The sequence below is a fragment of the Nesoenas mayeri genome (genome assembly GCF_963082525.1).
Source record: "Nesoenas mayeri genome assembly, chromosome: 4".
Lineage (NCBI taxonomy): Eukaryota > Metazoa > Chordata > Aves > Columbiformes > Columbidae > Nesoenas > Nesoenas mayeri.
Window position 1 is genome coordinate 7,073,009 of NC_137540.1, and position 14,496 is coordinate 7,087,504.

The 14,496-nt window shown below is 38.2% G+C and overlaps 1 protein-coding gene across 1 annotated transcript in view; it reads right to left on the minus strand.

The window, feature by feature from the left end:
* Positions 1–1,356: 1,356 nt before the first annotated feature.
* The window catches only part of COL25A1 (collagen type XXV alpha 1 chain), a gene marked incomplete at its 3' end in the record, with an annotated part of 302,483 nt that continues 289,343 nt past the window's right edge, over positions 1,357–14,496 (minus strand). Inside the window, exons 36-41 of the mRNA XM_080344309.1 lie at positions 12,103–12,156; positions 10,843–10,869; positions 10,050–10,103; positions 5,585–5,671; positions 2,749–2,787; positions 1,357–1,392 (exon numbers count right to left, since the gene is read on the minus strand). Of these exons, the coding sequence (XP_080200435.1) occupies positions 1,357–1,392; positions 2,749–2,787; positions 5,585–5,671; positions 10,050–10,103; positions 10,843–10,869; positions 12,103–12,156 (297 nt within the window). The remainder of the gene's footprint in view (positions 1,393–2,748; positions 2,788–5,584; positions 5,672–10,049; positions 10,104–10,842; positions 10,870–12,102; positions 12,157–14,496) is intronic.

A 14,496-nucleotide genomic window follows, 5' to 3' on the forward strand; every position in this document is an offset into this window, starting at 1 on the left:
CATAGCAAGATGAAAGATCGCATTACAGTGGCATTTTCATTGATCTGAGGTTGTGAAGCAACATGAAAAGTGCAACCACAGCAGGTCACAGGATTTAGAAATGACTGAGCAAGGAAAAATGTGCGTTCAAGAAGGGCAAGGTGCCCCCACATGGACGGAGACGGGCTGTCTTCCTCAACTTTAGTTTTGGTCTACATATGAAAGACATGTTTCGGAAAAGTAACTAAAGAAGTTTGTGATCATCCTGCTATACACTAGGAACAGGAATGATATAAAAAGAATTTCCATCTGCCAAATATGGCACCATTTCTCATAAACGAATCTCTCATACTAACTACAGTGCACCAGATGAAGACTCAAATCTAGGAAAAAATACCTCGTGGCAAAAAATACAAATGTGCACAAAGTAAGCATTTTTAGCAATAGAAAAAAAAGCAGAGAAGCAAAACTTTGCCAATGATTCTGTAGAAAGCCGGTCACCTGAACAGAAGTGGAGAAATAACAACACATTGAACAGCGTAGCACAATGACAAGTGTGCAGTGGTAATCACACAGCCTTGATTCTCTCCAATGTTTTTTGAGTAATATTGTCCACTAAGGTCACTGTAACAGCCAAAAAAGAACAAGATGAGTAAATCAGCCTGTGAAACACAAAAATAAATTATTTCCTTTTTTAGACTTAAAGGCTTCAAAGACTCTGAAATAAAAACTGTTAATACTGAAACAAGATGAACATGTGGCTTGAAGTATTTTCTTCAATGCCATCACCACAAATGTTGAACAAATGTTTATGGCAACAGTTACGGAAAAAGGAAACAAAATTAACCATAGCTTCCAAAATTCTGCAGAGAAGTTCAGATAGTTTTGTGTAGTTTAAGGTGAATCGCCCAAAAACCACACCATGGTACATCCGTCCCTGGTCAGTTCCATTATCCTCCTCCTTCAGAGGATGTTCCAATTCATCCCACCTCAAAAATGCTTTTTCCTCCAGCAGTCCCAGAATATAATAGGCAGAGCACAGACTCTGTCCATCCTTGAGTAAGGTTGAGAAGCTTCTGGTCTCAGGTGGTGTCTGCCATCAAATGATCCCTGCAGCACCTCTGTGACCCTTTCAAACAACGCACAGAGAAGTCTGGTTTCTTCTTCAAACTTCTTTCCTCCTTGATTAAGGACTCGACAGGGCCTGTCGCGAATGTCTTCACGACTGTGAGCAGTGCAAGGCAAACCGATGCTGGTTCGCAGGCGGGACCCTCTTTGATCAAAGGGGCCAGGTGACCCACAGGACTAGAAGCCATCCACCTGCAGCTGGAACTCTATTCCCCAAAAATTCAAGGCCTCTTTCTATCCTCCTCTGGTTTATCTCTTTTTAGCAATAAGCCATGGTGTGACTCCCTTGAGATGACAAAAGGAAATGATTCAGAAGCTGGAACCAAAGGTCATTGTGAGCAGCCATTTAGCACGTGACGTGATCACACAACAAGCAGGTTTGGCACACAAACTCATGCTTTTAGTTCATACAAGCAGATATGGTGGCGTGAATCAGTGAATTGTTTAAGATGGACATGGAAGCAAAGTCAGTAAACTCCAACGGCAGCTGGTACAGTACATTTCATAGCATTTTGCTCTTATTTGGTCACAGTTTCTTGTAAACTAGTTCATGGCACTCATTGTCCATGCAGGTCCACAAGCCAAAAGATAAGAATTTACAGAAATAATCAGATTTCTATTATTGATCATTGTATTAAGATCTCTCTCTCATTAGAGAGAGAATCTATGCAGGTTTACCCTGCAGTTATATATCATCTAACTGCAGATGTAAGTGAAAAAAAAAAAGATGTACACATGGACTATTGCAAACAAGTAGAAACAACTACATGTAAACATATCTCAGACTCGTAAAATCAAATTTTCAGTTTTCAACTATAAATACAAAAAGTGGAGCATTATATACACAACTTCATGCTTGTAATGTTAGATTCATCACTGCAGAGACAAAAAAAGATACAGATTAATCAAATTAGTAAATCGATAGTTCAGATTTCTGTTCCAAATGCATAGATAGAGCAGAGTTGCAAATACGGATAGTTATTTCCTCAGCACCACCCATTCTTCGGAGATAAGTGCACCCAGGATTTCACTTACGCTTTATGTTTTCTAGTGTATTATATACCAGTATTCCTCCACTTACATTATTCTGAATACTATGTTTTTAAAACTAGCCCCGCCTAGGTTAAATCTTTGCTAAAATAATGTTGCCCATTAACATTAGCATACAGCATAACAACCAGGAGAACGTATTGAAGAATAGAAAGGTCAGGCAAAGAGAAGGGCAGGATGCATTGTGCTTCTAGGTACCCCAGAAAAGTAATCTCATAATAGATGAATGTAAATATTTGATAAAAATACCATATCCATGAACTTTCGTAAAGAATGGGAAGGCATGATCACATGCAGAAGCCAAAGGATGTATGAATCTTCATATGAAAGAGAAAAGTCTTGGGCTTTCCAGAAATCTAATGCAAACTCGTTCTACAGTACTGCCTCAAATGAGTTATTACTTCTTTGTATATTACAACCTCATCACACCAATTGCTGTCATTGAGAGGTCTTATTTTGCCCTGCTACATGCACCTAGATGTCTAAGAAGCTCTGAAGTATATCCTGATACTGTTCAGTATGACTGTGACAGGATTTTCTGTGTGCCAAGGATGTACTGCCCCTGAAAAGAACAAGCTCTGCCCATCCTACCTTTTGCCAACAGCCAGGCATTGGTAATCCATCGGGACCCTGTTTCAAGGGGAGGTTTGAAAAAAAAAACCCAAAACATAGTTAAGATGACAGGACAAATATTCCATCAATATCTGTTAGAACAGCTGAAGCAGCTCTGATTTTTATCTAATAAGTATTTACCAATTCCTAACTTATTTTCTCTCCCGTTCTCAAGGTGAACGAAAAGCCAAAGGAGAGAAGGTTTACACTGTAAAAACATATGCTCATCTCTCTACCATAAAGATTTGTGTTTTTCCTAAATAATTAAACATCTTCATCAGTTTCTTATTGTTGTTAGAGCTCAGGCTACATATTATTTTAAATATAATCTGTTATGCACAACAATCTGTAGCTGAATGTACAAGATCAATGAGCAAAAAAATATTATCATTTTTATCTGGAGAGTATGGTGTTTTGCGGTCCCCTAGTACACAGCTAACCCAGTGATAAGATAGACTCAAATTTAAGTAGGATTTTTCTGTTCGTTTTCATTCTTAGCTTTTGAATGAAGCAGCAAAATATTAAGGCCTGAAGGCACCTCAAGTGAAACAGTGGAAGAAAACATCAGTGGTGGGAGCAGGGCAGGACAGAACCACTGACTATTTCATTGCTTGGACAATCTGGCCATCTAATTTCTTATGTAAGCGAGACTCACTCAGTTTCTTTCCTGTCACTACTCTACTTTGACATATCTCCATGCATCCAGTAAGATCAGACCCAACTTTTGACCACTGTTATACTGTTTTTCATGGAACTAATTCCAACTTACATGGCCATACAAGGCTTGTTCAGGGAGTTATATGCTCAGAATAAGGAGCACATACCATGTGTACTAGACTACACATGAGCAGAAAAAAAAGATCAGGCCTCAACGTTTTTTAGAATATAGAATAACAATACTTCTTATGTGATTTTACATGTGAAGACAGTGGTTAATGAGATCTTTTGAATGTGTTTGCCTGAAATCTGATGGCAACATCTTGGTGCCTAAATCAAGAAACAGTCTTGTTTGCTTAGCAGCTTATTCTGGTATTTACCTATGAACAGAATGTTTGTCATCCATCAACAATGGTTATTGAATCTCCAGATAGAAATGATAATAATGAGAAACATTTTTAAATTACAAAAGCATGCTTGATTATCCCCAACAAAATATGAGATATGGTTACCATTAATTCGAAGCAAACAAAATGGACTATGGAATAATCTTAATGGACTATGCATTTAAGATTAAAATCCATTGACTTCTAATTTGAAGCGCTATAGTTGAAATAAAATCTACTTAATTTAACATTCATTTTAAAGAACCGTGCTTAACCACCAAACAATATCAGAACATGCAGATCAAATTTTACTGTGAATAATTAAAAAGAATATATTCCTTGTATCTTTAGGAAATGTATGTCTTTTTATTTTTTTTTAAAGGAAAATAATTTAAACTTAGCTTGCCATTAAATAAAAATCACTGTTGCCAGATTGGTACACAGGAGAGGGTCAACAAGTAGCATTTTAGTATAGGTGGGAACTTGAATTCATGCTAACATAGGGTGGGGAGTGTTGTGTGTATTCCAGGAAGGTAAGTTCCAAGGGAAGGACCATTAAATTGAAAACATTAAATAACAAAGACAGTGAGGATTTGGGCTGCAGACCGTTATCTTCTTACAAACCTCAGGTAAGCTTTTAGTTTCCAAATCTATTTGAATACTATTTGATGAACAGGCCAGACACAAAAAATATCACTTGTGTAAAGGTCTGGAAGACTAGGCTCCAGCTTGGCTTACTGGAAACCTGTGACTTGATTTTTAGAAATAAGATTTACATCATTCTGTACATGACTTCTTATTTTGGCTAAATCCTGAAAACATGCACCCAAGACTGCATGGGTTTGGAAGGAAGTCCAGGGTGCAGAGTAGCTCTAGGACAAGCTTGGGCAAAGAACTGAGCCAATGCAGACAGAAGTCATCAGACTTGATTAGAAGGGGACATTGTTCTGGATTTCTACAAAGACTTGGGTTTAGGGTGAGTAAGGCAATAGGTATTTTGTGAGGAAAATAACAAACAAATGGTTCTCAGGGAAAATGTAGGAAGGACACAAACTTATAAATTGCCATGTGATGTGGGAGCAGACTGCTGAGAGTTAGGTTTGGAGTGTCAACAAAAATGTGTGTTCTCTCATCGAGGTTATGATTGCTGAAGCAGCTGGTTTGTTCATGCACATGCATGTGTTACACGAATAATGTAAAGTCAGCTCAGAAAAACATTACATTGAGAATGGCTGACCACAAACAAAGGAACCGCATGCAGGGTTGGTAGGAAAGAGAAATACTGTACCAATTGGCAAGGGGCATCCAGCCCATCCAGGCCAGGCTGGCCTGGCTCCCCTTTTTCCCCCTTAATTCCACGGAATCCCTGTTTGTAAAGATTAACTTGCAGTGTTACTGTCAAGGAAATGCCTTCAGTATTGACTTAGCTGGAGTGAATAAATAACAATAGGGAGGCAAGAGGAGCAAGCTGAGCGCTGTGGTGGCATTTCAACCTGTGGGGCACCGACTCTGGCACATCCCAATTTGGTTCCTTTTTAACATGTTTAGCAGAAAATAATGAATAAAAATCAGCAACAAACTTCACAAATTTAGCCTCAAGGTCTAAAATTTGGTGCTTTAAACCAAATTAGGAGGTTGGCAAAGCCTCCTCCAGAACATTAACAAAGGGCAGCAGGTAACACAGTAGCTGGTGCTTGTTCCTCTCCCCTCATTTCTTATTCCATCAGTCTACAGCAGGACGATCAATTGTCTAATACACAAGCGAGACGTACCAATGGGCAAGGTGCATCTAATCCAGGAGCACCCTGTTCTCCTTTCTCCCCTTTAGGCCCCTTTTTGCCTTTCTTTCCCTTTTCCCCCTGTGGATACAATGGTTTGGATAAAACAAGTTTGATTCTTTTGGAAAAAAATATAAAGAAAGATTGGTTTAAAAGTTTGAGTTTTTCTTTTTAAGCCAATGGAGAGCTGAAAGGACACTTACCACTGTGTTCTGGTTTGGATGGTGCATTATGTGGAAAAATAAATTACATGATCACAAGCAAGAACTGCAATCAGTCGGTATTAGTTTGTGTCGGTATTTCATATCAGTATTATGAATGTTTTGAATCCTAGAACAGGGCTTGAAATCATTGATTTCTTGAGACAGAGGCAAATCTGCAAATCCCCCCAATCCACAGTCCAAACCAAGAGGTCTCCTATTTGCTCTAAGTGATTGTACCAAAGTGCACACACACACTAAGCTGCATTTGTCAGCTTCTCTAGAAGATTTACCATCGGTCAGGTGTAACTTTGCGAGAGCAGAGTACATCATCACACTTCTTCTAAAGCAGACTTGTGGATGCCTCGTGGGGATGGCTGGTCTCTGGCTAAATTCTATCAGGTTCCATGGTGTCACATCAAGGGTGAACTTGGCCCAGTGCATCCTTTGCTGAACCGACCCTTTGCACCCCAGTAAGTTTGGGACAAATCCTTTTCTCAGTTGTGTCCACAGGAAGCCACAGACATCACTGAGGGGGCACTCCTGTCGCTCCAAGTATAATGCGACCATTTCAAACCCTGTTACAGGAATCAAAACATCTGAACTGCTTGATGGACAGGTACTAAGACACTTTCAATCATTTCATCATGTCTTGGTATGATAACCTAATCAGAAGTGATAATTAAATTATTTAAATATTCCAGCAATTAAATGTTCTCTTTACTGCAGGCAATGTTTCATCTCCTTATTTTTCTGAAATTTAGTGATTTGTTTCACACTGATTTTTCTTTTTAAACAAAAAACTTCCAGTGCTTTAATTACTCATGGAAATGAGTTGACTCCCCTCAACAAAGCTACCTGCAAAGATGACCTCACCTTCAAGCAGTATATGATGTTTGGAGAGTTCATTTTATAATTGATTTCACACCAGTTGATCACAATGGTAAATGAGTTTCAGGTTTGCTCTCAATTTCACAAAAATCAAAAAAGGTTCTGTTAAAAAAAATGAAACAAATTGGACTAGGATTGTAAAAAATGGGATAGGAAGGATGAGTAAATCAGGAATATCACAAAGAAATGAGAAAAATAGTCATAGGAAAATTAGTATGATATTGGAGAACCAGCAAGCAAGGTTGTGGCTATTGGGAGGATTTAATTCGTGAGGAAAAGGGTAAAAAAGGACAGAGGAATTTTTAGGAATGAAGGTAGAAGGAGAAGGAAGGAATGCCCCTTTGGAAAGACAGACGGATTTTGGCAAAGCATAGTAAATAGACATTACACTAGTTTCACAACAGCACAGAAAAACTTAATCCATTAACAAAAGAGAAAAACTATTTTACACAATTTAAAAAATAATTAGCTATATAAAAAAAATGAAGGAAAGCACATTATTCATTTAAAATCACAACATACTTGACACATTCAAATGAAATATCTTTTTCCATGAACAAAGCATTCTGCATTCATGACACAATAGCAGCGAAGTTTCTGGTCTACCTTTTCTGTGTGCCAAAAAGCTGCAGAATACTATTTAGGAAAACAGCAACCCAAACGTTACCCTTCTTTACCAAATGCTGAGATTGTGATATAAAAAAATCCCCATGAGAACTGTAACTTGGCTGAATTTTCATCTGAAGGCTACAAACATGGCAGTGCAGCACAGAAGCCCAACAGTTTCAGGGTCAAATCTCATGTTAGTTGTGCTTAGTTTAACACTAATATATTTGCTATGAGTGTATGCAAGCATAGACCATGGACATAACTCCAAAAATTACTCTGGAAATGGACAACAGTTTTGTTTCTGACTCTTTTTCTATATCCTTGGGACTCAGATTTCTTTAACTTGTGTTAAAAGTCAGCAGATAACTGTTTAAACTTGGTTTTGCAGAGCAAATCTCTGATCTTATTCAAACCAATGAAGCAGTCATCTTCCTGAGTACTTTATTACTTTTTCTGCTACTTTTTCCATAGTCTGAGTTCTTGTCTTTTAACCTTCACCCCCTTACCCTGAACTATTGGGATCCACAGAAGATAGGGAGAATCGATATTTGATGAAGATTAAAGATGAATAAATAAATAAAATCCTTCTTGCCTTTGCTCAGTGCCTAGAGAAATACAAATTTGTGGAACTTCTGTAACACTGTTATGGTTGAAACAATCTCTAATCCTGGCATGCACAGAGTGCCACGGGAAAAGGCTGATGCCTTTCCAGCCACTGTTGTGATGCATCATACTCTTCTATCAATATTTATAACAAGAGACACAACTGCACATTTGGGATCAGGGCCTCCCTGTCCCCACAACACAATCTCTGCCTTTTGTGAAAGGTTATTCCTTTTTAAAAGGATTTTTTTTTTTTTTTAAACTATTCACACAACCTGAAAATACAAAATCAATTGTACAAACCTTTTTCGTGCTGAGTGCTCCCGGACTATAATTTTAAATGAGTAATTACAGCTAGAACACTTTAAAAAGTTATTTTTACAGCCAAGTTAAGCAGATATAATGCAAACACTGACTTGCTTTCACTGTAGCAGAACTACTGACAGGTCCTTCAGTCTAGGACTCATCTCAAACCGAAGTAGTAAAGATTTATTCCCTGACTATCGTAGAATATCTGTGAAAAAAACCACGTGCCACTAGTTGTCAATGGAATGTTAATTATAAAATATAGTTTTGCAATGCAATTTGAATTAAGTTTCTCAACTGGAAACTTGCTAATCTCAACTTTCACAATGTCAGTCCAACAGCCACTACTGTAAGGAATATTTTAAAAAATAAGAAATCATGAACTAGATATTCAACTTGTAAAGTGGGTTATTTCTGTTCAAATGGGTGCTGTTAAAGCAATTTCCTCATAGACAATTAGTAATTCACATAAGGAAAAATATCACAACTGATAAAATTTGTTATAATGAAAGCTTCTATTAATTGTGTTACTTTATGTCTTTCAAAAGTCAGTCTTCCATTTGGAAAAGGAACCATTGATGCAACTAATGTGGTTTTGGTGAAACCAGTTTCCTTGCAAGATACAAGTATTCCCTTATTTCTGGAAAAAAAAAATGTCAAAACTGCACAACAGAAGTCATTTCCACAGAGGTCTCAGCTGTATCTTCCCTGATTTTTCACAGAGAAAGACCTTCCTTCGCCTTCGATTTTTCTTTGAATATTCTGAGAATTTTTAAGGCAGAGATTCCATGTCCACTCTACAGACTTCCTGGCAATCCTCTTAATTTGAAAGCCCATAAGATAACATCTGAAATATCTGCCAGGCCAAGTACTTTGTCTCATGCATTCTCCTCAAGATACAGGCTTCATCTTTTCCTGAAGGTTTAGGGGGATGGAGGACTAGACTTCCTAGGAGATATCTCCTGCAGCCCAAGAGAACAAGACCACATAGGCAGCCTGAATCTCCACTGAACTCCAAGAAGGGTCTGACCATGCTTTGTGGCCACACACAATTCCTTTGCCCTCCTGCAAGTGGAGGTCCTGCATTTAAACTATTTAGTCAGTCTCTGGGAATAAAGAGCTAATACCCAAAAGCATGATGTGAGTGCTAATTCAGCAGTATTAACAACCGGGCTCTGTGGTGGTTAGAAGTAGGGAAGATTTGCTCAGGAGCTTTCTCTGCATGCTTTTACTCCTAAATTGATTTTTACTAAACATATTTCCGAGTCACTGTGTCTGGACAGTGAAAATGAAGTTAGGCTGTTTCTGCTAACTTCACTGTCTAGTTGGTTTACCAGACTGGTAGAGTATATGGTTTAATTTCAATCCACCAGTATAATGAACTACTTAATTGTAAATACGACATCACCAAATATAAAATTATAAACAGTTCCTGTCCTTATCCTTTTGGTTTTGGACAGGTAGTGCATAGAGGCATGGTACACCAGGATCAATAGTTATATTGCAAATACTTCCAAGGAATGGAGATAAGGTCATCAGTATAAAATTACTATCACAATGACACCTTTGAGTAATATCTGCATTAAAAAATTCAGACTGACAAGGATTTTCAACAAGCATAGGATGGATTGGAGAAAACAAGCCTAAAAACAAGCTGTGCTTTAGGGCATGCTGATATTACTAGTTCTGTGCGTAAATTGTCATGGGTTTTCATGATTTTGCTTAGCATATATCTGTGACCTGCCTTTTGACACACAGTAAAAATAAAGTTTAAGTGGGACAATTTATAGCACAAAGGCAGCAGAGCTGACTAGGCTGAGGAATCAAGCAACAGTTAACACTGTGGTCACCTTTTCTCCCTTTTCTCCTATATCACCCTTTTCTCCTCGAGGACCAGGGAAACCCTATAAAAACAAAATGGACAAAGATAGGTCGACTTTTATTCACATGCAGGTTAAACTTTCAAATGCTCTTGGAAAACATAAAAAAAAGATGATTCCACTACATGCTTTGTATGTATATGCGCGTTATGTGTGCACACATGCATGCACACAAGAGCACGTGAGACAAGTAAGTCATCGTGTTTTGTAAAGTCATTTTGCCAGCGATGGAAAGAAATCATATCACTCAAAATGGTAACAGCCCATGCTATGTAGCATAAATACATTCTGCAAGAGACTCCTCCAAGTTAGGGATTTCAGTGTAGAACTAGAGGAAAAGTCTTCCAGTAAGTCTTTTCAGCATGCCAAAGAAAGAGTCTATATTTTGAAATGTATCACTTAGAGGTTATGGAATTAATTTCTTTGATTAGGATAAGTTTACTTAATCCAATGTTAGTGACTCCTTGTTCTTTTACAACTGAGTCACAAGTCTGAGTATTTTCTTACCAAGCACAGTATTTCAACATCTTGACTACCAAAGGACCAACCCCTTGCATTACTAAGTACGGTATCTGATAGGGTCTGTTGATAAGGGATATATATTGCATAAACTTCGTCTTTATCATAAAGAGCAAATGCAGCATTTAGCACACTCTGTAAGTACTGCATGCACGCTAAATGGAGACGTGTTACACTCAGTAAGGTATTTCTTGAAAGACGCTTACCTACCAATAAGAATGTACTAGTCATATGTATTACTTACATCAAGGCCAGGCTCGCCATCTTTGCCCTGCCAAAGAACCATATAAACTACATTAGCGTCCCTAAGCTGTGATACCAACAGCCACCTTGATGTGCTCCCTCTCTGCAGGGGTGCCCCATGTTGCTGAGGCGGCACACACAGCACTGCAGTTAGTGAAGGGCATTGCTGTCAGTGTTTAACATTTCCAGGAACTGATAACTTGACTGTAAAATTTTGCTCAATTGTAACATTTTGTTCGTACACAGATTTCAGGAGCAAGCTAAAAGTACAGAAAAGCCTATCATTTTTCCTTTGGAGTTCATAGGAAGGGGAAACAGAAAATGGCTTTTTTTTTTTTTGTTTAACTCACAAAAGTGACCCTCAGATAAACATGCACTGCAACCTAATATAACACTCCACGGAGCCTGAAATCTGTGTCTAGTCTTTGACTCCTGATCCAATTAAATGGTTCCAATTAAGCCACCAGTCTGTGTTCTAGCTTAAATTCATTAATCAAACAGATTAGCCAGGAGAGGGTATGGAAACATTGCAAGTCTCTTCCAGAGGCTGGCCGTGCCTGGCCAAGCACATTTACATGGCTTTTCTTGCGTCAAAGTACAGAACAGACGTGCACACGTACACTCCTGGCCCAGTAACCAGCAAAGTAAGCAGAGTAAGCCAAGAGATTTTACTGGGTCTAGCCTCATTAGGCCAAAGGAAGTTCTCACTCCTATTTTAGAAATGGATAATATTAAGTGGTTGATTTTAAGCATACCATCTCCCCCTACTAACGATCAACAATGAACTTCTCAAATCACTTCTGAGCTTGTGGCATAGAACTGAAAACAAAGCCAATCTCTAAAGTGCCAAACAAAGCAAAACCATAATTGTGAAGTAGCCTTGCAGCAGGGAAATCCAAGCAGCTTCTTGATATTAAGAAAATCATAGCTTTCCATAGTTCATCCTGAACAATTGCCACTCTTGCACAGTCCCCTGGCAGCCAATGGCCACAGGCTAAGGACACAGAAACACTTGCATTCTGGATTTCCTCTCTCTTGCTTGTTCCTACCAGGTCTGTTTCTTTACTTTTGCACAACCACGTGCATGGGTTGGAATCTAAATCTGCGATAGAGACCAGTGACCTTGCACTGTCAGGGGTTATTATCTGTCATTGCCTTTTCCAACTAAGTGTATTGCTAGGTGAAAAGCACTCACAAAGCACACAAAGTTTAATCAAGGAGTGATGAAAAGCACAATGCGTACAAACTATGTGCAACTTACAGGCAAGCCATATGGTCCTCTGGGTCCAGGGTCACCTACGGTTCCTTTTTCACCCTAAGAAAAGATTACAGAACAAGCAAACAAAAACATTGTCTAGCTTAGATAGAAATGATCTCTACCAAGTGCTTTAGGTTAAAGTTTATGCATTCATAAATCTTTCAAGTAAAAAATATCCAAGCTCATTTATTTTTACTAAATGATTAAGCAGGTGAAGAGGAGGTATATATTACTTTTTCTAGGCAAAATAACTCTTCAGGCATATGATATTACATTTGGTTTTAAATCCATTAGTAACTGCAAGTATTTTTCAAACTGAACTTGCAGAAATTTCAGTTTTAAGCTTTTAACAGCTGCAACATCACGCTCAGTAAAAATCCAATGGTGAAATGAAAACCGAGGATATACAACATAAAGCTCCAGCACAGCATTTGAGATGTGACAGTGATAAGCAAGAATAATGTGTCAATCAAAGCTTGTATTTAAGCAGGAAATGCTATTAACAGTGACATTGTGAAGATTATCCCATGAACTGTACCGTGTTGCTAACTGCTCCAATTGGGTTCTACATTAGTGTTGTAAATACCCTGGTTTATTAAATAAAAATGTATTATGTTCAAGACAAACAAGTACAGAGATTACTCCAGAAGTCTGATCTTATTCTGCACTAAGATCCATGGAAAAATTACCAGTTTCCAGAGGGATACTACCAAACTCATTTAGCAAGCTTAATAAAGAGTAAACTTTTCCAAATGAAATGAAACTCCAAGACGACAAATTTCAGGCTGACAGTGGCAATCATCTTTGCTCTCCAATTATTCATCATCAAGGTTAATATGGAGTTAAACTTCCTGAGTCAGTGTTAGCCCATGCAAGCGAGCACAGCCTGTGTGCTTACCAGCACAGGGCTGGTAAGCAGGTACAGAAAACAGGTCTTGTTTCAGGCTGTGGTGCTCTTTCCTCTGAATAAAATCCAGCAGACAAGCCATACACTCTTGAGAGCACTAAACTGTGCAAAGAACTGCTCAAAGTGTTGATAAGACGAAAAAAATCAAGTCCTGACCACTTCCAGTTTTCAAAGCTCCTACTCAGGATTTGTTACGTAGGGTTATTTGGATCCCTTCTTCATCTCCTTTTCTTAACATAACCTAATGCAACGCTTGGTTCAAGGCTCCTGGCATGCAGACGTGCTGTACTTCGTCCCAACGATTGCTGCTCTTAAGCTCTTGAGATAATTCTGTGTGTAGAATTATCTACTAAAAATCTGGGTTATTTACCACTCATTATTAATTCAATGCTCTATTATTAAAAGCTAAAGACAGAGATGTAAATGCGTGCCTGATTAATAGTGGTGATTATCGGCGCAGCCAAGTCTCTCAGCACAGCTCTGAAAGTGGCCTGCTAAATCTCTTTTGTTTTGAAAAATTAATAGAAAAAAAGCAGGCACCAGAATGAACTGAGTCTGAACCTATTGCTGAACAATCACAGCAGTAAGGAGCTTGTCAGAGTGAGTGACATTTGATCTATTTTGGATACTTCATATTTTTACACAGGTGGATGCTATCTATACTCCCTTTAGTCTAGTGGTGATTAGATGTGTAATGTCTGGATCTTTCTGGATTCTGTTATCTCCAGCCATTTCTGTGCAGCACTGAGGCTGGATGCCCTTGCAGAACAACAGAAGGTGTTGGGAAGTAAAAGCTGATTTTCAAAACAGTCAATCCCTTGAAGCCTTAAAACTTCCTGCTAGGAAGAAACTAATGTGCTGACCTATGTATGTAATAGCTACAAAACTGTTTGATCAATACTCAAAATATGCCAAGATTAGTTATGTATCTTTTTTTTTAAAATCTTCAACAGCATAATGTTGCTAAACATGTGGTAGACATAAAGATATTGAATGTTTCAGTCTATGAAATAATCTCATCTGTTATGTAAGAATATATTTAGATAAATTATCTCACAGTTTTTACCTCCAATACAAAGCAAATGCTGGAACGTGTTTGCAATATCAGATGAGGTCCTGAATGTTTATGTATTATACAAGACTGATGGACTGTCATGGGCATACGGCCCTCAGCCATCACAAACAGCTGAATTTAAGGACTTTAAGACACCATCCCAATAGGTTATACAATTTCACACTAATAATTACCATGCCTGTTTCTACCAAAAGAAATGCACAAAAACACAGTATTGAAACATTCACCGGTATCGTACTTCAGGAAGCGTAAAATCCCGTGTTAACTTTTAATAATTAATGAACAGTTTAAAGTTCAGGGAGAAAATTCCATGGCTAAGCTCACATAGTGAGTTAATAGCACAGTTGTTCTAAAATTCATGTTTTCCTATTTTCTAGTGACATGCACTATTTTCCTAGTCTACTTTCTCACCATC